General features: G+C 38.7%; 2 protein-coding genes across 2 annotated transcripts in view; one reads left to right on the top strand and one right to left on the bottom strand.

Annotated features, from left to right (window-relative positions):
• The window catches only part of pcdh15a (protocadherin-related 15a), a 275,961-nt gene that overhangs the window by 150,611 nt on the left and 98,279 nt on the right, over positions 1–27,071 (bottom strand). Inside the window, exons 5-8 of the mRNA XM_056272451.1 lie at positions 8,308–8,468; positions 6,094–6,249; positions 478–597; positions 210–320 (exon numbers count right to left, since the gene is read on the bottom strand). Of these exons, the coding sequence (XP_056128426.1) occupies positions 210–320; positions 478–597; positions 6,094–6,249; positions 8,308–8,468 (548 nt within the window). The remainder of the gene's footprint in view (positions 1–209; positions 321–477; positions 598–6,093; positions 6,250–8,307; positions 8,469–27,071) is intronic.
• Positions 16,534–18,664, top strand: LOC130106361 (zona pellucida sperm-binding protein 4-like). Its single transcript, XM_056272444.1, has 9 exons — positions 16,534–16,829; positions 16,914–17,162; positions 17,242–17,429; positions 17,501–17,598; positions 17,670–17,827; positions 17,914–18,106; positions 18,176–18,323; positions 18,394–18,466; positions 18,560–18,664. The coding sequence occupies exons 1-9, from the start codon at positions 16,565–16,567 to the stop codon at positions 18,634–18,636; spliced, it is 1,449 nt and encodes a 482-aa protein (XP_056128419.1). The 5' UTR covers positions 16,534–16,564; the 3' UTR covers positions 18,637–18,664.

Below are 27,071 nucleotides of genomic sequence, written 5' to 3'. Positions count from 1 at the left end.
GCTGCCTTACCCTAAAGACTTCAACAGTCTTTGTAAGTGCATTATTGTAAACACAATTTTAAAATGTATTATCTCTGATAATTAACAGCATGTCAATATTGGTTAAGTTGTATTTGCCCTGAAACAACCCTCTTACATGCATTGAGTACAAGATCCCTGTGAAATCATTGTATTACAGTGAAGGATGTTTTATGTGTTAATAATCTTACATTGGCCTGGACTATAATTAGATAGCGAGTTCTCTCCTCATAGTTCAGCCGCTCTGCCAAAACAATGTTACCAGACAGAGTCCCAGCAACCTGCACGGTCCTGTTTGACATCTGAAACGGAGAGATAAAAAGAGAGATTGCAGTATTTTAAATAAAACATGACAGTTTGAAAGTTCAATATTCATGCATAATGTCACTAAATTAATCATTAATTACAATGAAGAACTTGAGTGTAACTGCAGAAGGTCTGTTTGATCTGAGGAAATACCGGGTCATTTGGGTTGTACTGAATGGCGTATTCAATCTGTCCGTTTGGTCCGTCATCGATATCCGTGGCTCCATTGTTTCCTGAGAAGCCGGTAAAGATGGTGGTACCGACAGGAGTGAGCTAGAAAGATATCATTAAAAAACACATGAAACAAACATCAGACACTGGCTTTATGCTTGTGTAACAACACAGCAACTATGCTTGTGTAACCACCACACAGCAACTCGTATAGGGCTCAGATGTGACCCATGTGACCTAGATAGTGTGTGTGTTCCTTTTGGATCCCCTTAGAAGACAGACTAGACGAGGACATAAGAGGAATAACAAAATACAAAGAAAACGACACAGAGAAAAAAGAAAACAAGGAGAAACCAACAGACAGCGAAAGTCAAAACTGAAAGAGAGAGCACAACCTGTACATATGCCTGCACACAAATACACACACTACTGAAATTAAAATAACAGGTTCGGGTCATTCTACAGCTGCGGTAACGTTTCCATCTGGCATTTTTCCTAAGTTAACATATCAATAATACATTAAACCTATACTGTGCTATATTAAATAATTTCCTTTCTTATTTCATATAACGTCTCATTAAACAATTTCAGATTTTTAAAACATATATTAATGATTTACCCATGGCTGGCAAACTCATCTGTCAGTGGTTTTACACATAATTGAAAGGTAATAGGAACCAATTACAGCAGTGACCAGTGACATGCGGTCTGGGTAGGCACTGCCTACCCTGCCAAAATTCAAAAATAAAAATGTACTAAACTTGTATTTGTATTTTTACTGTTTATTCTTGTGATTTATATATGCAATATGGGTGTTATTCCAATTGTTTAGACGTTACGATGACAAATGTAGCAGTCACGCATAATCAAATAAAAAACAAATGGTAGAATAAGCAGTGCTTTTACGGTCCATTCATTGCAGATGACAAGCGAAAAACCCATGTTGCACATGGGCACTTCGATCCTGTATTCTTAAAGGGAGAGTTCACTTTGAAATTAATTTTTGGTAATTTTTAGCTTACCTCAAGGGCATCCAAGATGTAGGTGTCTTTGTTTCCGCAGTAGTTTCAATTTTGATATTTTTAGGTCAAACCGTTCTTGTCTGTCAGTCATATAATGCAGGTCTATGGTCACCACCTCAAAGAGCATGCACAGAGAAGTCCAAATTAAACATGATTTAATGACTCGTAAATGTAAGTACACATTGATGGCCTAAGACACGAAACGAGCGGTTTGTGTGAGAAAACGAACAGTATTTATATCGTTTTTACCTCTTGTAACCACAGCCACGTCCAAGTGATCTGAGGGCGCGGGCGCTTCGGTCTTTTCCAGGCAAGCGCCCGGAAGTGATATCTCGCGCGTGTACGTCACTCACTTTTTATTGTTTTCTTTTACGACGGTTTAAACATTCCGGATAAGCGCAAATTAGTACCATTTTAATTAGCCGTCTTACCTACAATCTCTGTTCTGTGTAAACAATGAGTGATGTACACGCGCGAGAGATCACTTACGGCGCTTTCCGGCGCTTGCCGGAAAAGACCGAAGCGCCCGCGCCCTCAGATCACTTGGACGTGGCTGTGGTTACAAGAGGTAAAAACGATATAAATACTGTTCGTTTTCTCACACAAACCGCTCGTTTCGTGTCTTAGGCCATCAATGTGTACTTACATTTACGAGTCATTAAATCATGTTTAATTTGGACTTCTCTGTGCATGCTCTTTGAGGAAGTTACAATAGACCTGCATTATATTATATATATACAGACAAGAATGGTTTGACCTAAAAATATCAAAATTGAAACTACTGCGGAAACAAAGACACCTACATCTTGGATGCCCTTGAGGTAAGCTAAAACATACCAAAAATTAATTTCAAAGTGAACTATCCCTTTAACATGTACGGCAAAAAGCACAACTCTGCTGTGCATTTGGGCGTAAATATGCTATGCCCGTAACCATCTACGTTACATATCAGACATGGACCAATTAAAATACGAGATATTTGGGCAGCTAACGTCATTACACCACAGTTAGCCTACATGCCTAATCCCCGCCAAATAGAAAAGTCAAAATGACAGGCCGTGAGTTAAGAAATTTTTCCAAGCTCGATTTTAATGAATTTTATGTACAAATAATCTACCGATTGGTGAGTCAAAAACTATTTTGGGCTTAATATTGAATTGATCAATGTGGTTGAATTAATGCAAGCCATTTGCCTTCATATTCAATTGAGCAGTGTGTGATTTTATTTATTCTGACAGACATAATTGGCCGCTGTGCAAAAATTAAGGATTAAGAATGGTTGTATTCTGATGCTGGAGTGGACATTAACTACCTGTGCCGCGCTTGTGTGTGTGTGTGTGTGTGTGTGTGTGTGTGTGTGTGTGTGTGTGAGAGAGAGAGAGAGAGAGAGAGAGAGAGAGAGAGAGAGAGAGAGAGAGAGAGAGAGAGAGAGAGAGAGAGAGAGAGAGAGAGAGAGAGAGAGAGAGAGAGAGAGAGAGAGAGAGAGAGAGAGAGAGAGAGAGAGAGAGAGAGAGAGAGAGAGAGAGAGATATGAGTACATGATATCCTGATTTGTACATTTCTTGTTTTGCTGCGCTTGTGCGTAACATTTACTGTTATTATGTATTATTAGCCTAAACAATAAATCAGGTAATCTGGCTTTCATAACTCAGTGCCTAGCCTCTTTAAGAAATCACCGCACGTCACTGGCAGTGACAGTGTCACGGTGTGGTGTTGGAGGAAGACAAGGCAAGAAGGCAGAAGGTCCAGTATAAACTTCTTTACTCAATAAAGCTTCAGGGTAGATACAGACAGGCAGGTTACACACACAATAACATAATCAAGAACCGACAGGACAGACTGGGCAGAAGGAAACTAAATACAGATGCAAACTAACAATAACGAGGTGAGGACAGGTGACAGGGATGATGATGATGAAGAACAGGTGGGTGATTGAGGGAGTTCAGGTGTGGAGACAAGAAGGATTCTGTGAAGTGTAGTGAAGACGAAGACAGACTGGTGCAGACGAAGACTGTGACAGACAGTAAATTCATAAATAAATTGATTGTCAATATGGTGGAAGATATTACAAAAAGACAAATGGTAGCATTAATCTTCAAAGGACTTATGATATTTTCAAACAAATTCAAAAACCTTTTACAAATGAGTAATTCTTGCAAAAAAATGCTGGATTAATCACTTCTGCTTGTATTATACTTAGCCTATTTGCTAATATATTTGGACAAAATTGTCGGCCAAACAAATAGATGCAAATAAGATAACAGCCGGGGGGGAAAAATTAGGGGAAAAACACAAAACTGTATTACAAAGTAGAGATTTTCAAAATGATAACTGAAAACATTGATAAGATATTTCATACAGCTAAAGTTTTAAACCGTATATGTTTTTATTCAGCCATTTGAATGTCTTTCTGCTGTTACCACAATGTGCAATGTCCCATGTAATTGCATGTTACATTGAATAACTGAAGAGCTGGAAGGGATGAAGCCAAAACAATTTTTGGAAAACAACCTGACGATCTGGAGCTAATCTCATCTTGATTGGAATTCTGAGGTCAATGTCAGCATCTCTGAGGACCCACACATACAGTATCAGTCTACATTACACTGCCTCTGGGGCTCCAAATCACCCAGAAAACCCATAAACCAAGGCACGACCCTTGTAGATCAAAAGCAACTCGCATGATCACATCTGCTACCACTACCTGATACTTTCCCCTCTGACTTCATCTCTTCACTATATTTATCCTCCCTCACTGTCTCATTTCACATTTAAAGGAGGAGAGAGGCATAAAGAAAAGAATGACAGCATATTCGACTTCAAGGTGAGTAGAAAGATTGACAAGCATGAAGAAGCCAAGCTTTTACACACCCCCAACACGTACACGCTCACGGAAGTTATTCAAACGTATTCCAAATAAATGAAAGCCATTACGTTTAAAAATAGTCCTGATATCTGTACTTGTGGAGAGGAGGGTCAGGCGTGTGTGCGCGTCCATAATTTAAAGTATAATTTTGAGCCAATGCCAAAAGGGGATGGTTTTAGATCTGAATAACCGATGGAGTACGCCAACTGACTACACAATGACTTTATATCTTTATATGTATCAGCTTAACTCTCTCTATATACTGTGTGTGTGTGTGTGTGTGTGTGTGTGTGTGTGTGTGTGTGTTTGTATCAAAATTCGGCTGAGGGGTAGTTAAATGTAACTAATAATTTAAAAATTTGACCATCTTTTATTGGAAAATTAAACAACATTTTATTTAACTTTGATATTTGCCTTAATCTTTTAAAAAACTTAGACGAATGTGATAACCCAAACTATATTTTATCAAAAATCACCTGTCAAGTTTATAATACATATTGTATCAGCACATGGGAGGCGAATTGGGCGACTACAGGGACTCATCATTAATCATTAACAAGATCATTAATTTATCTATTGCCAAAACAATTCCTAATGAGTTCTTGATGTTTTGTTCTTGATCCATCCAGAAAAGAAAGAATTCTGAAAGAATTCTTTGAACAACTCAGAATCAAAATGCGTAGTTTGTGAATAAAAATGTCATTCAAAACCAATACGTTAAACAAAGTGCACAAATTTTTCAATTGGACTGTGACGGTGACGCATTCAAAATATCTGGTAGAGTGGGTTTTCCAGGAAATGGGTTTACTCTCTGGACCTCTGCTTAGTGTATTGTGTACGTTATTGTTTGACAGACATAGATGTTGTGATATTCAAATGATGTGGATTTATAAGACAGATATATTAATATATAATAATGATTTATTATGAGTGAGTATGCCGGTTTTTGATGGACATGGTAACGTGCGTAAGGGGTGAACCATGTTATATATTTGGGTAATTAAAAAACATGCTAGTGATGTTCAAAATTATTTTTGTAGTTCATTATAATTTATTTTACGGCTTTTTTACGAGTTTATTTTGTGGCTCAAATAAATGACGACTGAAATTTTTGGCTTATCAAAAAAAGTTACATTCAGCTATCGCAAATTCGTTGACTTTTGAAAATCAAGTTTATTTTTTACTAGCAAATGAGTGGTTTTGATGCACAACATTTTTTTATTGTCTCTTATGAAAAAATAAAAAATATTTTATTTTAAACCATGAAAATGCAGTTCCTGTTGTAAGCAATAGTGATTTTTTTTAAAACTGTTGTTCCATTATTACCCCATAAGCAGATTTTATATTATGTATATATATAACATTTATATTTATAACAGATTTTACTGTCACTTTTGATTCAGTTAATGCATCCTTGCTGAATAAAAGTAATCATTTCTTTAAAAGAAAACGAAATCTTACTGAGCCCAAACTTTTGAACGATAGTACTGTATATAAATTCCCAGCTGTAATTTCTTCTGGTTCATTCATCACATTGCATTGCCAGATACCATACCCACCACAATGCTTTGTTGTTTTGTTGCACATTTTGTCAAATGAGGCAGGTTTCAGGTATTCCATGAATATAGAACATTTGCATACTATGCACATTAAATAGAAACTGAATTGACAGAGAGGAAACGAGGCAGTGCATAAGTTATCAGGCCTCACCTCATTAACTGATACATAGTAACGAGGCTGCTGGAAACGAGGCGTGTTGTCATTTTTGTCCCTCACCACTATCCGTACTTCATGCAGAATAACGGTTCCCACCAGCTCATTGGTGCACTGAATCCTTACCACAATGGTGGTGATGTAACTGGGCGGCTGGAAGAAAGAACATAAAGGGGTTTATAGAATATAGAGAAACCAACTATTGTAGGATGCATTAGCAAATCATGAAACAAGGACCATGTGAATGAGATTTGAAAGCTGAAAACATACAAACAGTACACATATGCTAATAAATGGCAACACAACCCATTTGTGATATTTTCAAAAGGTATGACCAGTCATCAATAACATTAGGGTAACTAGCATTAACAATACAGCCAATCAGCAATCTCTAGCAATACGATCACTGTTTGTGTGAATACAGAAGATTACATTAACTGAATGTAGCAATGGGTTCGATTCCCAGGGAAAGCAAGAACTTATAAGAATGTAAATGTGTATCTTGAAATGCAATGTAAGTCGCTTTGGATAAAAGTGTCTGCCAAATGCATAAATCTAAACAGGATTAATGTCAAGTCTTCTCATTTTCTTTTGGGTAAATAAGGTGTTTGGCTGCAAGTACTCAGAATGAAACAAACAGTGGAGCTGTTGAATGAAGTGGCTGAATCCCACAAAGCCTCCTGAAGAGGACGAGAAGGAGGAAGAGGAGGGAATGTCCTGTAATCATCATCAATAGTGGCAAGAGAAGCCTGTCACTACCACAATGCTTTTCAGACACGTGTGGTGCTTTATAGAAGGTTGGTGTATTGCACAGACAGGCAGTATAAGAGGGAGGAGATGAAGCACTTGTGGAAAAAGGAATGGGAGAAATCACAATGATCATGTGGTGGCTGTAGGAGGAAAATCTTCTGCCTATTCAGTCTTTTTGATTGAAGCATTGGCTGGTCTTGTAGTCTAGAACAGTAAATTAAACTCTAAGAGCACAGTCGAATAAAACAAAAAACCTTATACAAATTTAAAGCTATGTTTAAATAAAAGATAAAGCCAGAGACAATCCTATTTACTCATGTTCTATGAATCTGCAATTTCTGTAAATACATATAGTGCAGTCAAAAACATTATATAACAACAACCTTAATAATCAACATCATCATTATCATCATCATATAAAAGATATTTAATATGTAAAAGAAAAATGTTAAAATATATTTTAAATACTTTTTACTTCAGAAGCATGCTTGCATAAGATTTTGGTAAATAATGAAACATTATTTTTATTATGAATAATTTGTAAGCATACACCTCTCACAATATTGTTATATTTCTACTTAAAAAGAAAATTGTGAATTTATGAAATATAAATATATTCTAAATATAAAGTCTAAATATATTTGAAATAGAATAAATGTACTTGAGAAGCAAACTTGTTTTTACACAAATGGTAAAAATATTTTTTTAAGCATAAACCTCACAATATTTCATTATATTTATATATCTTTTTAAAAACATAATAATAATACTATCTATTACCATTGCAGTCATATCTGGCTCTTGGTGATTCTATGGCCATCGATACTGTCCATGAATATCCTTGGCATTGTTTTTTCCAGGGTAGGTTGCCAGGTCTTTCCCCAATCCTCCCCATTACATGGCTTGGGACTCACACACATTCACACCTACGGACAATTTAGCGTCTCCAATTCAGTTTTTGTGGAAGAAACCAGAACACGTGGAAGAAACCGGAGCACTTGTAGGAAACCCACACAGACACAGGGAGAACATGCACAATCCAAACATACCGGATTCAGGCTCAGCCTGGACTTGAACCGGGGACCTTCTTGCTATTAGGAGAGAGTGCTACCCACTGAGACACTGTGCTGCCCAACAATAATGCTACTGCTAATAATAAATTATCTTTATTTAAGATATAATCTCTGCAAATTCTTAATTTCTCATGCAATTTTGCATACGTATATTTATCTTGATTTAAGGCTGTTAAAATATTTTACTAGAAAGACTAAAATACTGAGTAAGAAAATGTTGCAGTCATGATCTTATTACCGTGGCATGTGTGCTGCAAACTGGGACGAAATGTATTGTAGCGCTTGTTTGTCTGACAGACTTCCATATATAAACGTGTGTGTGTGTCAGCCAAAGGACAACAGCAGCAATATGTTATTTTTGACAGAATGTGCTCGTCTGTTTACTCACGTCTCGGTCCAGCAGTCGTCCGGTGCTGTTGAGATACAGTCTCTGCAGTGCGGGGTCAAGGATAACCCAGTAATCATAGTTGTCCAGCAGTGTCAAGGAGATGGTTCTATCTGGATCCTGAGCGCGACCGTTGATCTCCATTTTTTCCACTAGAACGGTACCTGACAGAAAGAGATTGGCAGGAAATGGTTTGGTTTCCATGTGCATGATGGGATATTGACGTCCTCAAGTAATATGTAAGTACAAGTAATGAATGCTAATAATAATTTCCTTATGAATAAATAAAAGTTGTAAATCCTCATACTGTACTGATTCATTAGTGTCCTATTTTGGCTCATGAATATCTGTGTATGAGAAGCTGATTATGTAAGAATTTGAAGGTCATAATTTCAGCATGTGTTAATGTATGGTTGGCTGAGTTTTCGCCTCTCCTCCAAGATAATTACACTTCATTTTATGCTTCAATGTGTTACAAATTATTTTAACTCTTTTTGAATCCCTGCAGAAAAAACCCCCCAAAATAATCAGCCCTCACAGAGCATAAACCATTATCCGGCGCTATTCAATTAAAGTTCCACGAGGTCCATGCTCTACTTTTCCTTCACAACAAAGGTCAGGACAATCAAAACAACTATGTTTGTAAATTAAATAAATATCCCTGAAATATGCGTTTGCACTGGATTGGATAACATTATTTGAGATAACATTCACCTGAGAACCAGCTTAAAGGAATAGTTCACCCAAAAATGAAAATTAGCCCATGATTTACTCACCCTGAAGCCATCCTAGGTGTTTATGACATTTTTCTTTCTTTTTTGGGGGGTGAAATATCCCTTAATCTAAAATTTTGAAGGGCATTTAAAAAGAGAAATGCCTATGATTCATTGTAAAATTTTAGGACGGCAGCCACAACACTGCAAAAATAAAGTAATGAGAAATCCTAAAAGTAGTCAGACTAGTCTCTCCAAGCATTTCATCTCTATGACAATAAAACACTAAACTGATTTCTTTTGTAAAACAAATGCTGCATTAGATTTGAAGGGGAAAAAAATATGTGCAAATAAGATGCTGCACTAAACCTATTTATTGTCATGTCATACAGTAATGGCTTTACACAACAGTAAAACATGCACCAAACATTAAGTAAACAAAATTTTAATAGATGGAAATTGTAATTGATGGACTTCCAAGAACATTTCTGAGTAAATATGCAAACAGTATGCAGAATCTTAACCGGTTTGAAATGAATCAAACTTATCAGGTGGGAATCAAAAGTGCCCTATATCATCAACAATAATACTTTGGTAAATAAAACAAAATGCATTTGAATTAAAATTAATATGAAAACGTGTACAAAATAATAACAAATCACTTTAGTTGTAATATTCCTGTTTATTTTTACTATCTGACGCCTGACAGACATAGTTGCCATAACGAGTCGCTACGTGTTTGCATCTTACTTTGGAGTGACACAGCTTGCTTGTTAACCTTTATTCACTCCCTTTCTTTTCTTTTTTTTTTGTGCTTTTTGATTTTTATTGTAATTATTCTGTTCACTATAACAAATATAATACAAAGAGTTTGTCAGTAGTTGCACATTCACAACTGTGACCAAACAGTTTGTTTACAAAAGTGAACCGCAAATCATGTAACACTTTGTCTACACCAGAAGTGAACGGCGTGACACTTCAAAAGCAAAAACAACCCATTATATACACTGGATGTGATATGACAAATCCCCAACAGTAAACTGATGCCCTGTTCTGTTTCTTAAGTACTCCATGTGCTCGACCGACAACGGTTACGTCCTGTGTAGACACGGTGAAATGCTCTCTCAGTGATTCAATTAAAAATCCACATATTACATGTTTTACATATTCATGCCCGTCATGTCTGATGCCCATTTGTCATGTCATAATACACCAACCAATCGTGATGTGGCACAACAAACTCAAATTCCATTGGACAATGTGAATTGGAGTGGTATTTTCTTATTCATACATTGGTTGAAAACAACATAGCCACTACCTGTTTTCAGTTTTTGAACAAAGGTGAAATAGCTAAAAGAAAAAAAAAAAAAACTACATAGCAGTCATATTAATGGTAAGTAGTGGGTTTTTTTTTTACCATTGATGAAACATAGTTGGTTCATGTCCAAGTGCCATCTACCGACCTATTATGTAAAATGTAGGCTGCAGGCTAAAGGAATAGTTCACCCAAAAATGAAAATTAGCCCATGATTTACTCACCCTCAAGTGACTGGCGTTGCAGCGTATGACGTAGGATGCAGGCGTAGCGTAAGTTCCAGTAAGGAAGTGCAGAGCAAAACAAAACACCGGTCGCGAATTAGAAGTCTAAAACGAACTTGGTTCTTGGTAGCATATTCTCACCGGAGCGTCCTACGTCATACGCTGGAACGCCAGTCTCTTGTGATTGCAAGTACGACAGTTAGCGGAAGTTAGAGATTGTAGTTTGTAAAGTTTTAAATATGGATATTTTTCTTACACAACCCCATAGCTTCACTTCAGAGCCATGTGGAGCACTTTTATGATGGATAGATGCACTTTTATGGACTTCAGAACAGAAACAGCTATTCACTGCCATTATAAAGCTTGGAAGAGCCAGAACATTTTTTAATATAACTCCGATTGTATTTGTCTGAAAGAAGAATGTCATATACACCTAGGATGACTTGAGGGTGAGTAAATCATGGACTCATTTTCATTTTTGGGTGAACTATCCCCAGATAGCATGGTGACATTGATACAATGTTGAGTTTTGATCTAAACCATCATTTTGGTTGAGATTGACATTTCAATGTTTAAAGTGTGCTGGATCAGCATTGACATTTTGATGAAAGCCAACAACACACATGGGTGGAGACAGTGACATTAAACTAACAGTGATTTGTAGTTGATGAGCACAAGATCATTCAGGCGTATCTCTGCAGAACACTAGTGGGTGTTTCTCGATCAGTGGGGCGTTTTCAAACCACAATGGGCATTTTCAACCGCTTTACCCGATTTGCTGTAATCCACTGTGGGCTTGGTTTAGGGGTGGGCCTTCATGATTTTAGCAAGTCTGTTGAAAAATGGTTGAAAAACATTTACCTGTATTGTAGTTTGAAATTGGCCACTGATTGGTAAACGCCCATTTTGTCTTTGCATGTGCACTTTTCAATAGTCTAATGCTTCCTCATTAGAGAGAAAACAGATGCATCCTATACAGAAGTCTTGTTTGTTGAATCACCTGACATACTTACATGACTTCTCTAGCACAGTTTCAAACAATGGTGCATCTACCTTATTTCACTGTTCCTTTGTTTTGCATGCTTATTTGCGTTTGATTTGTGTTGTTACTCACTGTAATTAGATTACAAAGTTATTAAAGTGTTTGAATAAAGCATCTATTTTTCTACATTCTTAAAAAAATGCATCTTGCTTTAGTAAAGTTTATTAGGAATTCCCTGAATAAAGTTATGTCATTTAACAGATTTCTGAAGGTGCAAGAGACATGAACATGAGCAAGAATGTTAACATAGCCCATGTCTTGTATCGGTCAGTGCTTGCATGCAGAACACATTGCTCCTTTAGTAGGAGTGAAGGCAGATGAAGATGGACAATTAAAAAAAGCACCCTCCTGATAATGCTGACATTGATCATACATTGAGTTGTTGTCGACAGCATAATCACCTGACCTGGGACTTGATGATATCCTGTATCTTATCACTGCTTAATCAGGTAATCATTCATATTCCTGAATCTGTATTAAATTTGAGACATAACTGATTTCCATTCAGTTTAGCTTGTTTCCACTGAAACACAATAACAAAAAAACATCTAGTGTTTATTAAGAAACTGACTGACATGGCTATTTTGTGATATTTAAAGAGATTGGGGTCTACATAAGGTGAATATGCAGCTTTAAAGAGATAGTTCAGCCTGAAATGAAAATTATGTCATCATTTATTTACCCTCAAGTTGTTCCAAACCTGTATGAATGTCTTTCTTCTGCTGCACACAAAAGAAGAGTGAATAATGTCGGTAACCAGACAGTTGATGTTAGCCATTGACTTCCATGGTCATTATTTCCTACTATGGAAATCAACGGCCACCGTCAACTTTCTGGTTACCGACATAATTTAAAATATTTTATTTTGTGTTCAAAAGAAGAAATAAACTCATACAGGTTTGGAACAACTTGAGGGTGAGTAAATGATTACAGAATTTTCATTTCGGGCTGAACTATCTCTTTAAAGAAATTTTCATTGAAAAAAACTAAGATATTTTTTATTCTACAAGATAAACGTGTTATTTGAATGCTGTAGTTTCACAGAAAATGAACTGAGATGTAGTTAATGGCTATAGCTCAGAGGTGTTTGTTCCTCTTCATGAAGAGTTTAGCTCCAGCACCTGGAAGTGTTCATTGATCTGATGACCTTGATTAACTGCCTCAGGTGTGTTTAATTAGGACTGGAGATAAAATCCGACACCCCTGCTAGTGTTTTCTTTTGATATTAAAGCATAGAAAGAAAGAAACAGAATTTTACGATACTATAATCGTAGTTAGAATATTTTGTTTTCAGTGACTTTGAAAAAAAAGTGAATCATATTGTGTTTAGTATATTAACATTATTGAATGTGACTGTATGTATTACAACTGAATTGATTCGTTCTTGAGTAACATCATGCTTTCTTTTTCAGATTCCAGAGAACTCAAAGGAAAAGAGGCAGAATCTGATGATGCAAGACAGATTTTTAAAAACCTGAACCGCTGGACCTGTAGTTATGATGGCATCAGACTTCTGAAGCCAATTTTATTTTTAAAGGTTGAAATGCTTTTGTCCTATTTCTCCCCCTTTCTTAAAAAAAAAAAATGATATTTTAATATATTTGTTGTCATTGATTGATTGAATAAAATAAATTGACTCAACTGCTGGAAAGGTGTCATTTATATTTGAAAAGGTTTTCGACAAATTTTGAAATGGTCAGGAATTTGTTGACGCACCATTGAAGTGTGATTGAAATATTAATGTTGTTTCAACATTAATTGGTACATCAGATGGCAACATTGTTTGACATTCCTTTTCAGTCTTTCAACAAAATGTATTTGGAATCAACATCACATTGTAACATTGATCAAACCATATTACCAAAGATTATTTTTTGTTAATTTCAGTGTTAATTCAACAGCAGTGATTTAGATTCAAAATCATAGTGTAACGTTGATTCAACAATATTACCATTGGTTATTTTTGTTAATTTCAATATTGATTCAGCATCAGTGATATAGAATCAATCATAGTGTAATGTTGATTCAACAATATTACCATTGGTTATTTTTGTTAATTTCAGAGCTGATTCAAGTGATGTAGATTCAACATCATAGTGTAACGTTGATTCAACAATATTACCATTGAGTATTTTTGTTAATTTCAATATTGATTCAACAGCAGTGATGTATAATCAATCATAGTGTAACGTTGATTCAATAGCATTACCATTGATTTTTTGTTCAACATAGTTTCAACATTAACTGAGGGTGCAAAAGTGATGTTGATAAAATATCACTTTGTAATGTTGAATCAATACTATTACCGTTGATTTTTGGTTGAATTCCCAACATTATTTCAACATTAACTGAGGGTGCAAAAGTGATGTTGATAAAATATCACTTTGTAATGTTGAATCAATACTATTACCATTGATTTTTGGTTGAATTCCCAACATTATTTCAACATTAACTGAGGGTGCAAGAGTGATACTAAAGCAACATTACTTTGTAACGTTAATTCAATGCAATTAGCGTTGACGCATCAACACTGAGTCAACATTGTTTCAATGATTACATGCTATCTGGGTCCCTTTAATAGCATGCAGAATGGAGACACAAAGTGTCCTATATATATATATATATATATATATATGAATGAGGAGTTTTCCTCATTCGTTCTCGTGAATGTGTGCATCCCTCCAAACGCGTGTGTGAACACAGCACTGCAACAGCTGGCTGATCAGATTACAGACATGGAGTAACGATACCCGGACTCTCTAACAATCATTCTCGGGGACTTTAAGCATCTGGGGCCCCGTTTCAATAACTGGTATGGGGCCCTACCCACATAAAACATAAACATAATAGAGCAGAAAAAGCAAGGTATGGTAACCGCGAGTTCGACCAATCAGAGATGTCAGTGTTTTGCTTAGAATTGTGGGTAGTGTAGTATTTCTCCAGAAGATTGTGAATAACAAGGTTGATTTCATACCTTGTGGCTTTTATAGGAGCAGAAACTTTTGTTCCACAACCTCGTTGTCAATCTATCTGGAATGGTTTAGACATTATGGCTGAAAATCAATATCCTACGGAGAAAATTAATGGGATTTTGCTGGTCTGTTGGGGCCCCCCTTGGAGGGCGGGGCCTGTTTCAATTGAAACGGGTGAAACATAGGTAAGGCCGCTCCTGAGAATGGGAGTGTAATAATTCTGACTAAAATATACATTTTGTTAAAATATTTGTTGTTGGACATTGAATGTGTCTTATGTACAATTTTAAACCTACAAGTAAGTGTATTTTTATGTTAGCAGTAACTGTAAAGGGACTATGTAATAGCCTATAAGCCCAGATGAGTTAATGTGTGTTCCTGTTACCAGTAAAAATTCAGTCTGTGCTATTGTATTATTCATTTTAATTTTTAATGTAGTGATTTAACTTCTGCTTTATATATATATATATATATATATATATATATATATATATATATATATATATATATATATTTTAGATTGTAATGTTCTAATGTTCTAACCATAAAAGGTACTATGGCTGCCATAAACAAAACCTCAAAACCAGAAAGAAATGTATTCATATTTCAAAACAATCTAATTAAATCTTGGGCACAATACATTGTAGCCTATTTATTTGATTTACTTTTGTAAGTTGATTTTCTGTGTATTGTATATTATTATTTTTGACTGTTAGTGGTTATTAAACTCAAAATACGGCATGCGAGAGAGTCTAAGTCTTCAGATTTATAAAACCAGAACCTGTGCAAAATTCCCTAGTCAGGGGAAGATTGTGTGTGTATGCATCTTCTCCCTTAAATAACCATATATGGAGCTTACAATGCCTAGTTTTACTATGCATATCCTCATCTGCAAATCATTTCCATTCCCATCCACATGATACCTTGTTTAAAGATACAAGACAAGGATACGGACTATAAATGCCATTTGTGCAGTCACATTACATTGCTAAAAATAGTTCAGTATCCTTGCCTTGTTTTAGAATAAATACAGCCTATCAAAATATCCATAAAATCAACATTTTATAAAATAGGCCTACTTTCAGAGAAAGTTTTCTCATTCTTTTCCACTGGTATTTAAAATTGTTTTAAACAAATAAAATATATACGCAATTTTGCCTATAAGGTAAACATATGTTTTTTGATGTTTATATATTTTAAATGGAAACAGATAGACCTTATTTTTTGCGTTGCAAATATAATTGTCTGACTCAGCGAATCGACAAAACATTTTACAGTTTATTAAATTGCTTTGCCGCAATTTTCCCAATAAATCGGTTCATTTTCAAAACTCCTAGTGTAATATCACAACAGATCAAAAAGTGGACTTTTTTTTCAAACATTGCAGCATATTTTGAATTGCAATACACAAAATCACAAAGTATCCTTTTCACAAAATAAGTGTTTAATCTATACAAATGTTTCATTCACAGTAACTGCCTTTCATAAAACTCTTACTATCTTCTACTAAACTTTTGATATGCATCCTTTCTCGTTCCGTTTGCCTATTATGTGTGTGTGTGTGTGTGTGTGTGTGTAAGACAGAGAGATTAGCAATTTGTGAACATAGATCAGGATAGAGTACAAGGGAGAGGAAACAGTCAATGACTGTGTAACATTAGATTGATCAGACATGCACCAGTAGAAGGGAGACAGATGGCATCAAATACAGCATTTTACATTACAGTATGTATGCCATGTAATACTGTAAACAGATTACCATGGTAAAGACTGCCACAACACCCTTCATCTTTAATAAGGGTGGAAAAGAACAAGGAATAACTTTATTCTTATGAACCAATGGAATCACCCAGTTGCATAAACTCCCACTCATACAAGTCTGGAGAATCATGACTGTTAACGAAGAGGGAGGGATTATCATTAATTTGCCAAAATCTGTAGAGTACAAAAAGACCAAAGGTCAGCATCTCAACAATATGACTAGCTGTTGAACAATGGCAGGAAGTTTGTATGCTGTTCAGTCTCTGGCACTTTGTGTTTGGTTCGGTGCTTTCTGTCATGCTGTGCCAAAGTGGAGTAATCTTCCCCAGAATCCTCAAACTCTGATGTTCCAGCAAACTGACCAGCGGTTTCAACAACCAGTTCAACAGCAAGCAAGTCAACAGTTTCCTCAGTCAGTTCAACAGCAAGCTAGTCAACGGTTTCCTCAGCCAGTTCAACAAGCTAGTCAACCGTTTCCTCAGTCAGTTCAACAGCAAGGTAATCAACCGTTTCCCCAGTCAGTTCAACAGCAAGGTAGTCAACAGTTTCCTCAGCAGTTTCCTCAGTCAGTTCAACAGCAAGCTAGTCAATGGTTTCCTCAGCCAGCTCAAGCTAGTCAACAGTTTCCCCAGTCAGTTCAACAGCAAGCTAGTCAACAGTTTCCTCAGCAGTTTCAGCCTAAGCAGCCAGTGGCACAGGCAGAGCCCCTTGACAAATGTACTGTAGCTGATTATGAGCAGATCCAATGTGGACCACCTGGTATCAGTGGTGCTGAGTGTGCAGCTATCAACTGCTGCTTTAACGGACAGCAGTGTTACTATGGGAAGGCAGGTAAGAGTGTTGAGTCAATGTAAAGGTGTTCATGTTAAACTGATCTTCAGCAATAACCTGCTCTTGTACTTTGTTTCAGTGACTGTCCAGTGTATAAGAGATGGTCAGTTTGTGGTAGTGGTGGCTAGAGATGTTACGCTGCCTCGATTGAGCCTGGATTCAGTCCGTCTCCTGGGTGGAAATGATCCAGCTTGCAGTCCTGTGGGATCCACACCTTTCTTTGCTATATATCAGTTCCCTGTCACTGCATGTGGCACAAGCATGATGGTGAGTAGCTGCTTGTGGTTTTGTTCTGCCAGGCTTGGAATGGACTGGATGCCAACGGTTACTATTTGCAGGAGGACAGTGGATATGTGGTGTATGAAAACAGAATGACCTCCTCGTATGAAGTGGGTATGGGACCACTTGGTTCCATCACAAGGGACAGCCATTTTGAGTAAGTAATGCATGCTTTATCATAAATGTTAATCCTGGACAAATGCTCCAAGCTCACTGTTTGTTGTCCAGGCTTCTCTTCCAGTGTAGGTACTCTGGTACTTCTGTGGAAGCCCTGGTTGTGGAGGTCAACACTGTTCCTCCACCTCCACCAGTAGCTGCTCCTGGACCCCTCAGAGTGGAGCTTAGACTGGCAAATGGTCAATGTGTCACGAAAGGCTGTGCAGAAGGTAAGTGTTTGTCCCAAGTATGCCTAAAGCCTTTCTAAAACTCCAGTTTTCAGCAGTTTCAAGTTAAACACTGTATTCTTCCTCAGGGGATGAGGCGTACACGTCCTACTACAGTGATGCTGATTATCCGGTCACAAAAGTCTTGCGGGAACCTGTGTATGTTGAGGTGCACATTTTGGAGAGGACCGACCCCAACATTGTCTTGATGCTGGGACATTGCTGGGCGACATCAACCCCTAGTCCACTCAGTCTACCCCAGTGGGACCTTCTGGTTGATGGGTGAGTAAGGCCAGTCTTTATCCATCTAGTGTGCAGTAAGGTGTTTCTGACTGCCTCTTTGCCTTTCAGATGCCCTTACCAGGATGATCGTTACCTGACCATATTGGTTCCAGTGGCTGGATCATCTGGTCTTCAGTTCCCAACCCACTACAAGCGCTTTGTTGTGAAGATGTTCACATTTGTAGATCCAGCATCACTGGCTCCTCTGCAGGAAACGGTACAGTACCCAGTGTGTCAGTTTTCAACTGTCTCTTGGTTCCTAATGCCAGCTTTGGTTCTCGTCTCAGGTCTTCATCCATTGCAGTACAGAGGTGTGCCATCCCTCTTCTGGCTCTTGTCAGCAAAGTTGCTCCAGGCAAAGTCAGTGCTTCCTGTTATTTAAACTGTTTAATTTAGCTTGTGTTTTAAAAGTTGTGGGAGTGTTAAATTTTGTTTGTTTTCTTGCACTTTTAGGAAGGGACGTTCGTTTAAACGCTACCACTTCTGGCCAAACTGTGGTTTCTAGTGGAGAAGTGAGACTGATTCTATGAGTATTTAATAAATGATATTAAACCTTAACCTTGTCTGACCACATTTTGTGCAATGCTACCAGCATGAAATTGTTCTTGGGAGATTTGTAGAAGTTACAGCTGTCCTCAACATACCAAATAAAACTTCCATTGAGGGCCATTGTCTTAGGGGAAAAAAACTCTATGGGAGGCAGGTGGATCATAAAGCACCTGTCAATTTGTTCTTGCTGTAGCTCGAATGTGCTGTGTAACACACTATAATGAACCTCATTGGTTCTTGCCAAAGCTCAAATGTGCTGCGTAACACTAGAAACCCTTTCACACAGTGCGTTGATCCCGGGAAATTGCCATAAAATTGCTAGAGTGCCTTCTGTGTGAACACAAACATGTCCTGGGATTGATGCGGGAATCAGTCCCAGAACGCGCCTTGTGTGAACAAAAGCCAGGACCAATGGTGTGTCGTAGTGATGATGCTGAGATAATTCGTCAGCTTAGTGGAACGGTATGCAATATGCTAGTTTATGGTCGAATCAGAATAAAAAAAAAAAGCATGAGCGTTGTTTCTTGAGAGAAATCGCATATAAGCAAACTTAGACACTGTGGAGATATTACACGTCACATCCTGATGTCACGTGTCTTTGCGCGTATGTGTGAACGCACTCTCAAATTCCGGAAGATCACTGGCAGTGTGAATGAACCAAAATCAAACGATCCTGGGACACATTATCCATATATTTTCCGGAATCTCTGTGTGAAAGGGGCTTAGAATGAACCTCACTGGTTCTTGCTGAAGCTCAAATGTGCTGCATAATACATGAGAATGAACCTTATTTGTTTTTGCTGAAGCTCTGGTTTTTGTTAAAGCTCACACATGTTGTGTAACACGAGAATGAACCTCATTGGTTCTTTTGGATACTCAAAAAGTGCTGCATAACACAAGAATGAACATCACTGGTTCTCGAGGAAGCTCAAACGTGCTGCGTAACACCAGTGTGTTGCTTTCTTGAACCAGAATTGGTTCGATTGATTAGAATTTTTGAAAAAGCCAAGTTTCTTCCAACACCACCTCCAGTGCGAAATCCACTAATATGTGATTTTATGTATGTTTAATAAGGGTGGAAAAGAACAAGGAATAACTTTATTCTTATGAACCAATGGAATCACCCAGTTGCATAAACTCCCACTCATACAAGTCTGCAGAATCATGACTGTTAACGAAGAGGGAGGGATTATCATTAATTTGCCAAAATCTGTAGAGTACAAAAAGACCAAAGGGCAGCATCTCAACAGTGTGACTAGCTGTTGAACAATGGCAGGAAGTTGGTATGCTGTTCAGTCTCTGGCACTTTGTTTTTGTGTTTGGTTTGGTGCTTTCTGTCATGCTGTTCCAAAGTGGAATAATCTTCCCCAGAATCCTCAAACTCTGATGTTCCAGCAAACTGACCAGCGGTTTCAACAACCAGTTCAACAGCAAGCAAGTCAACAGTTTTCTCCGCAGTTTCAACAGTTAGTTCAACACCAAGCTAGTCAACGGTTTCCTCAGTCAGTTCAACAGCAAGGTAGTCAACAGTTTCCTCAGCAGTTTCCTCAGTCAGTTCAACAGCAAGCTAGTCAACAGTTTCCTCAGCAGTTTCAGCCTAAGCAGCCAGTGGCACAGGCAGAGCCCCTTGACAAATGTGCTGTAGCTGATTATGAGCAGATCCAATGTGGACCACCTGGTATCAGTGGTGCTGAGTGTGCAGCTATCAACTGCTGCTTTAATGGACAGCAGTGTTACTATGGGAAGGCAGGTAAGAGTGAGTCAATGTAAAGGTGTTCATGTTAAACTGATCTTCAGCAATAACCTGCTCTTGTACCTTGTTTCAGTGACTGTCCAGTGTATAAGAGATGGTCAGTTTGTGGTAGTGGTGGCTAGAGATGTTACGCTGCCTCGATTGAGCCTGGATTCAGTCCGTCTCCTGGGTGGAAATGATCCAGCTTGCAGTCCTGTGGGAACCACACCTTTCTTTGCTATATATCAGTTACCTGTCACTGCATGTGGCACAAGCATGATGGTGAGTAGCTGCTTGTGGTTTTGTTCTGCAAGGCTTGGAATGGACTGGATGCCAACGGTTACTATTTGCAGGAGGACAGTGGATATGTGGTGTATGAAAACAGAATGACCTCCTCGTATGAAGTGGGTGTGGGACCACTTGGTTCCATCACAAGGGACAGCCATTTTGAGTAAGTGATGCATGCTTTATCATAAATGTTAATTCTGGACAAATGCTACATGCTCACTGTTTGTTGTCCAGGCTTCTCTTCCAGTGTAGGTACTCTGGTACTTCTGTGGAAGCTCTGGTTGTGGAGGTCAACACTGTTCCTCCACCTCCACCAGTAGCTGCTCCTGGACCCCTCAGAGTGGAGCTTAGACTGGCAAATGGTCAATGTGTCACCAAAGGCTGTGCAGAAGGTAAGTGTTTGTCCCAAGTATGCCTAAAGCCTTTCTAAAACTCCAGTTTTCAGCAGTTTCAAGTCAAACACTGTATTCTTCCTCAGGGGATGAGGCGTACACGTCCTACTACAGTCATGCTGATTATCCGGTCACAAAAGTCTTGCGGGAACCTGTGTATGTTGAGGTGCACATTTTGGAGAGGACCGACCCCAACATTGTCTTGATGCTGGGACATTGCTGGGCGACATCAACCCCTAGTCCACTCAGTCTACCCCATCCTTTGAGCACGCATACCGTGCGCCTACATTTGAAATAACGAATTTGAGCACGCAAAAGATGTGATATATGAGCAGGTCCTAACACACTAGAATGAACCTCATTGGTTCTTGCCAAAGCTCAAATGTGCTGCGTAACACTAGAACCCCTTTCACACAGTGCGTTGATTCCGGGATATTGCCATAAAATTGCTAGAGTGCCTTCTGTGTGAATACAAACATGTCCTGGGATTGATGCTGGAATCAGTCCTGGAATGCGCCTTGTGTGAACAAAAGCCAGGACCAATGGTGTAAGGGGTGTGTCGTAGTGATGACGCTGAGATAATTCGTCAGCTTAGTGGAACGGTATGCAATATGCTAGTTTATGGTCGAATCAGAATAAAAAAAAAAAGCATGAGTGTTATTTCTTGAGAGAAATCGCAGATCATAAGCAAACTTAGACGCTATGGAGATATTACACGTCACATCCTGACATCACGTGTCTTTACGGGGATGTGTCAACACACTCTCAAATTCCAGAAGATCACTGGCAGTGTGAATGAACCAAAATCAAACGATCCCGGGACACATTATCCGTATATTTTCCGGAATCTCTGTGTGAAAGGGGCTTAGAATGAACCTAACTGGTTCTTGCTGAAACTCAAATGTGCTGCATAGTACATGAGAATGAACCTTATTCGTTTTTGCTGAAGCTCTGGTTTTTGTTAAAGCTCACACATGCTGTGTAACACGAGAATGAACCTCATTGGTTCTTTTGGATACTCAAAGTGCTGCATAACACAAGAATGAACATCACTGGTTCTCGAGGAAGCTCAAACGTGCTGCGTAACACCAGTGTGTTGCTTTTTCGAACCACAGTTGGTTCGATTGATTTGAATTTTCGAAAAAGCCAAGTTCCTCCCAACACCACCTCCAGTGCGAAATCTACTAATATGTGATTTTATGTGTGTTTAACAAAGCAAATCTCTCCCCTGAACAACCAAAATACAAACAGCATGTCCCACTGGAGACAGTAATATATTGAAACACTGTTACACCCTAATAAAAGATGCATATCACTCTGTTCCACGTGCAGCTTATTATATTCCATCCTACAGGCAGAAACTGATATCAGCTAAACCTGTAATAAGGACTGTATAAAGATGGACTAATGAATCAGAGCAGGAACTACAAGCCTGCTTCGACTGCACTAATTGGGAGTCTTTTTGAACCTGCAGCCACCGATCTGGACGAGCTCACTGAAACCGTAACATCATACATCAGTTTCTTTGAGGATATGTTCATTCCTACTAGGACATTTTTATCATTCAGTAATGATAAACCATGGTTTACAGCAAAATTGACAGCTTCATGCCAAAGAGGCTGCTTACAGAAGTAGGGACAAAATCCTGTACAACCAGCCCAGAAATACTGACAAGGGAGATCAGAGTGGCTATAAGAAGATGAAAAAACAGCCAACATTCTGGCATCAGTCTAGACAGGTCTGAGAAACATCAAGGACAATACACCAACCCCATGATCTGTGGAGAATCAATAACTGGCTGAGAATCTGAATATGTTTTAATGCCAGTTTGAAAATCCCAGTCTCACACCCCACAACCGCTCTTATCTGCACTTCACACATAGACCAACACCTCCTGCAACCCCCATCGTCCTGCCTTCTGCTATTCAACCTGTCTTTATGTTCTGAGTGGAGGATATGTGCTGGGTATTCAAAAAACAGAAGACTAGGAAAGCTTCAGGCCTAGACAGCGTCTTACCTGCTTGTTTAAAAGCTTGCGCTGACCAACTGGCCCCAGTCTTAATGCAGATCTTCAACAGATCACTGGAGCAGTGTGAAGTTCTCTTCTCCTTTAAATGCTCCATTATCATTGAGGTGCTGGATCCCCTTCAGTTTGCCTACAGAGCAAACTGGTCTGTGGATGATGCAGTCAACATGGGATTGCACTACATCCTGCAACACCTCAACAGACCTGGGAATTACGCAAGGATCTTATTTGTGGACTTCAGTTCGGCCTTAAATACCATCATGCCTGATCTTCTTTTAGCAAAACTGACCCAGCTCTCTGTGCCCACTCCAATCTGTCAGTGGATCTCCAGCTTTCTGACATAGGCAGCAGTTAGTGAGACTGGGGAAACTCACATCCAGGACCCTCACTATCAGTACTGGAGCTCCTCAGGGTTGCATTGGAGTCATTCGGGTTCCTGGGCTCTACCATCTCTCAGGACCTGAAGTGGGACAATCACATTGAATCCATTGCGAAAAAGGCCCAGCAGAGGTTGTACTTCTCTCGCCAGCTGAATAAGTTCAATCTGCCATAGGAGCTGCTGATACAATTCTATTCGGCCGTCATTGAGTCTGTCCTGTGTTCATCTATAACAGTCTGGTTTGGTTCAGCCACCAAATAGGACATAAGACGACTACAAAGCACAGTCTGAGAGGATCGCTTTCCACTGTCAGGACAGTGCAAGCCAAGGCTAAAAAAGTGTCGGGCGGGGACAATGTCCTCGCACCTCAATCACCAAGGGCAAAATCAAGTTGCGTTTCCACTGTCGGGCTAGTCGCTCGGCAGAGCTACCCTAAAACCTTAACACACCTCCATAGATCAACGTCACACAACCTCACCATTTCACCAGCTGACTGAACTCTAACTAGATTGCAAAATGAGCATGACAGAAGCGAACGTTTTGTATTTACTTAAATACTTCCACCATCGATATTTGACCAATGTTTTACAATAAAAATGTTACAGTGACAGTAATTTATAAAAAATGTGTAAAGAGTGCACATAAATCATGCTGAATCACATACAAAGAGAACACATGCCCATTCGGTTGCACCTGCTTCCATTTGCGATCACAAGAATGCACATAACAACTCCATTAATAACATTAATGTAACATTTCTTTAGAAAGAGAGAGAATTCATTACTTTTCCATGAAATTATGTGATCTGAGGATGTTTAAGCAATCTCTCTCATCTCCTTATATAGCTTATCCTTTAAGCTAGAGCAACAGAGGGAGCTCATAAGAAGAAAATAGGAGTTGTGAGTTATATGAGTTAACCGGAGTGCATGTTTTTTTTTTTTTTTTATGACATGTGGATGCATTAGTCCGGTATCAACAAAGGCACAGGGAAGAGACAGATAAAACATGAAACCAAATAAATACACAGTTATAATTATATTTGTAGCAGACTTCAAGCAGTCTCTGGTATTTTTCCATAAACATATATGTATTTTTTATCGCTATGGTTAACATAAGTAGCCTTTAGCATTGCATATACATATATGTTTGCCCCATTCAGTGATCAGAATCCCCATCGGTTTGCAAAGATGTTATTTCAAACACTTGCTGGTGTCTGAAAGTGAGTTTTGAGCTGCATTTTTTTTTAAATGTCTTAAATGTTGACGTTAGTTGGTAGCCTGATATAATAACATGGTAAATGAGCAGTGGTGTTGACCTTCTCCTGACTCAGGTAAACTCCATCACCACTACCCATCGCTTTGAACCAAGATATTCGGCGAGACAAACCCCCCTGGCCGTGGGCCCAGAAGAAGGCCCGATTAGGCCCGATCAAGTGGAAATGCTACTGGCCCTGGCACACACAAGCACCCTCGTTTTTGGCCCGGCAGTGGAAAGTCCACAACTGCCCAGATATAGTCCTGCCCTAATCAGATATGGTAAAAGAGTATGTGTATTTGGCGTGCTGTCTGAGGGGAGGGCTACGAGCTCGGAATTTGGAACCCAGAGTACTCCCCCTGTATCCCTGGCTGAGATAGGAACCAGCCAAAAATGAGGAGTCCGAGTGGCGGGAAGATGCAATAAACTATCTGGGAACAAAGGTGAGTCAGCTATGTATATATACAGGTCCTTCTCAAAAAATTTGCATATTGTGATAAAGTTCATTATTTTCCATAATGTAATGATAAAAATTAAACTTTCATATATTTTAGATTCATTGCACACCAACTGAAATATTTCAGGTCTTTTATTGTTTTAATACTGATGATTTTGGCATGCAGCTCATGAAAACCCAAAATATTCGCATATTTCATCCGACCAATAAAAGAAGTGTTTTTAATACAAAAAAAAAAAGTCAACCTTCAAATAATTATGTTCAGTTATGCACTCAATAGTCAATACTTGGTCGGGAATCCGTTTGCAGAAATGACTGCTTCAATGCGGCGTGGCATGGAGGCAATCAGCCTGTGGCACTGCTGAGGTGTTATGGAGGCCCAGGATGCTTCGATAGCGGCCTTAAACTCATCCAGAGTGTTGGGTCTTGCATCTCTCAACTTTCTCTTCACAATATCCCACAGATTCTCTATGGGGTTCAGGTCAGGAGAGTTGGCAGGCCAATTGAGTACAGTAATACCATGGTCAGTAAACCATTTACCAGTGGTTTTGGCACTGTGAGCAGGTGCCAGGTCGTGCTGAAAAATGAAATCTTCATCTCCATAAAGCTTTTCAGCAGATGGAAGCATGAAGTGCTCCAAAATCTCCTGATAGCTAGCTGCATTGACCCTGCCCTTGATAAAACACAGTGCACCAACACCAGCAGCTGACATGGCACCCCAGACCATCTCTGACTGTGGGTACTTGACACTGGACTTCAGGCATTTTGGCATTTCCTTCTCCCCAGTCTTCCTCCAGACTCTGGCACCTTGATTTCCGAATGACATGCAAAACTGAGCAACAGTCCAGTGCTGCTTCTCTGTGGCCCAGGTCAGGCGCTTCTGCCGCTGTTTCTGGTTCAAAAGTGGCTTGACCTGGGGAATGCGGCCCCTATAGCCCATTTCCTGCACACGCCTGTGCACGGTGGCTCTGGATGTTTCTACTCCAGACTCAGTCCACTGCTTCCGCAGGTCCCCCAACGTCTGGAACCGGTCCTTCTCCACAATCTTCCTCAGGGTCCGGTCACCTCTTCTCGTTGTGCAGCGTTTTTTGCCACACTTTTTCCTTCCCACAGACTTCCCACTGAGGTGCCTTGATACAGCACTCTGGGAACAGCCTATTTGTTCAGAAATTTCTTTCTGTCTTACCCTCTTGCTTGAGGGTGTCAATGATGGCCTTCTGGACAGCAGTCAGGTCGGCAGTCTTACCCATGATTGCGGTTTTGAGTAATGAAACAGGCTGGGAGTTTTTAAAAGCCTCAGGAATCTTTTGCAGGTGTTTAGAGTTAATTAGTTGATTCAGATGATTAGGTTAATAGCTCGTTTAGAGACCCTTTTCATGATATGCTAATTTTTTGAGACAGGAATTTTGGGTTTTCATGAGTTGTATGCCAAAATCATCAGTATTAAAACAATAAAAGACCTGAAATATTTCAGTTGGTGTGCAAAGAATCTAAAATATATGAAAGTTTAATTTTTATCATTACATTATGGAAAATAATTAACTTTATCACAATGCGCTAATTTTTTGAGAAGGACCTGTATATATAGGCCTCCTATCGCGCTGATTGGATAGATCATTTGAACGTGTTCCTCACAAACTTTGTTAATAAAACATAATTTTGTTGTCTTTAGTTATTTGCAGAATTTAATAAATTAAAATGTAAAGGTGTTAACTGTATTAATCTTACACTGCAAAGTGACACCTTTTAAATGACCCAATTAATCACAATAATTTGTGACAATTATTTAATGAACAAAGCACACAAAAATGTAGGACAATGCCCTAAAACAGTCAATCGATCGTTGTAATCGTAATTATTTCGTAGACAATTAATCATTAGCCAAGTT

Source organism: Rhinichthys klamathensis, unplaced genomic scaffold (assembly GCF_029890125.1).
Source record: "Rhinichthys klamathensis goyatoka isolate OS25496 unplaced genomic scaffold, OSU_Roscu_1.1 h1tg000338l_1, whole genome shotgun sequence".
NCBI lineage: Eukaryota > Metazoa > Chordata > Actinopteri > Cypriniformes > Leuciscidae > Rhinichthys > Rhinichthys klamathensis.
Note: the sequence above shows the minus strand (reverse complement) of the source record. Positions and strands in the feature narration are given on the sequence as shown.

What these genes read in the sequence shown, in the direction of transcription:
- LOC130106361 (XM_056272444.1), top strand. Translation starts at nt 16,565, where the DNA reads ATGGCAGGAAGTTTGTATGCTGTTCAGTCTCTGGCACTTTGTGTTTGG. An exon ending in CACGAAAGGCTGTGCAGAAG is followed by an intron (nt 17,828 to 17,913) that starts GTAAGTGTTTGT and finishes ATTCTTCCTCAG; the next exon opens with GGGATGAGGCGTACACGTCC. An exon ending in GCAAAGTTGCTCCAGGCAAA is followed by an intron (nt 18,467 to 18,559) that starts GTCAGTGCTTCC and finishes TTGCACTTTTAG; the next exon opens with GAAGGGACGTTCGTTTAAAC.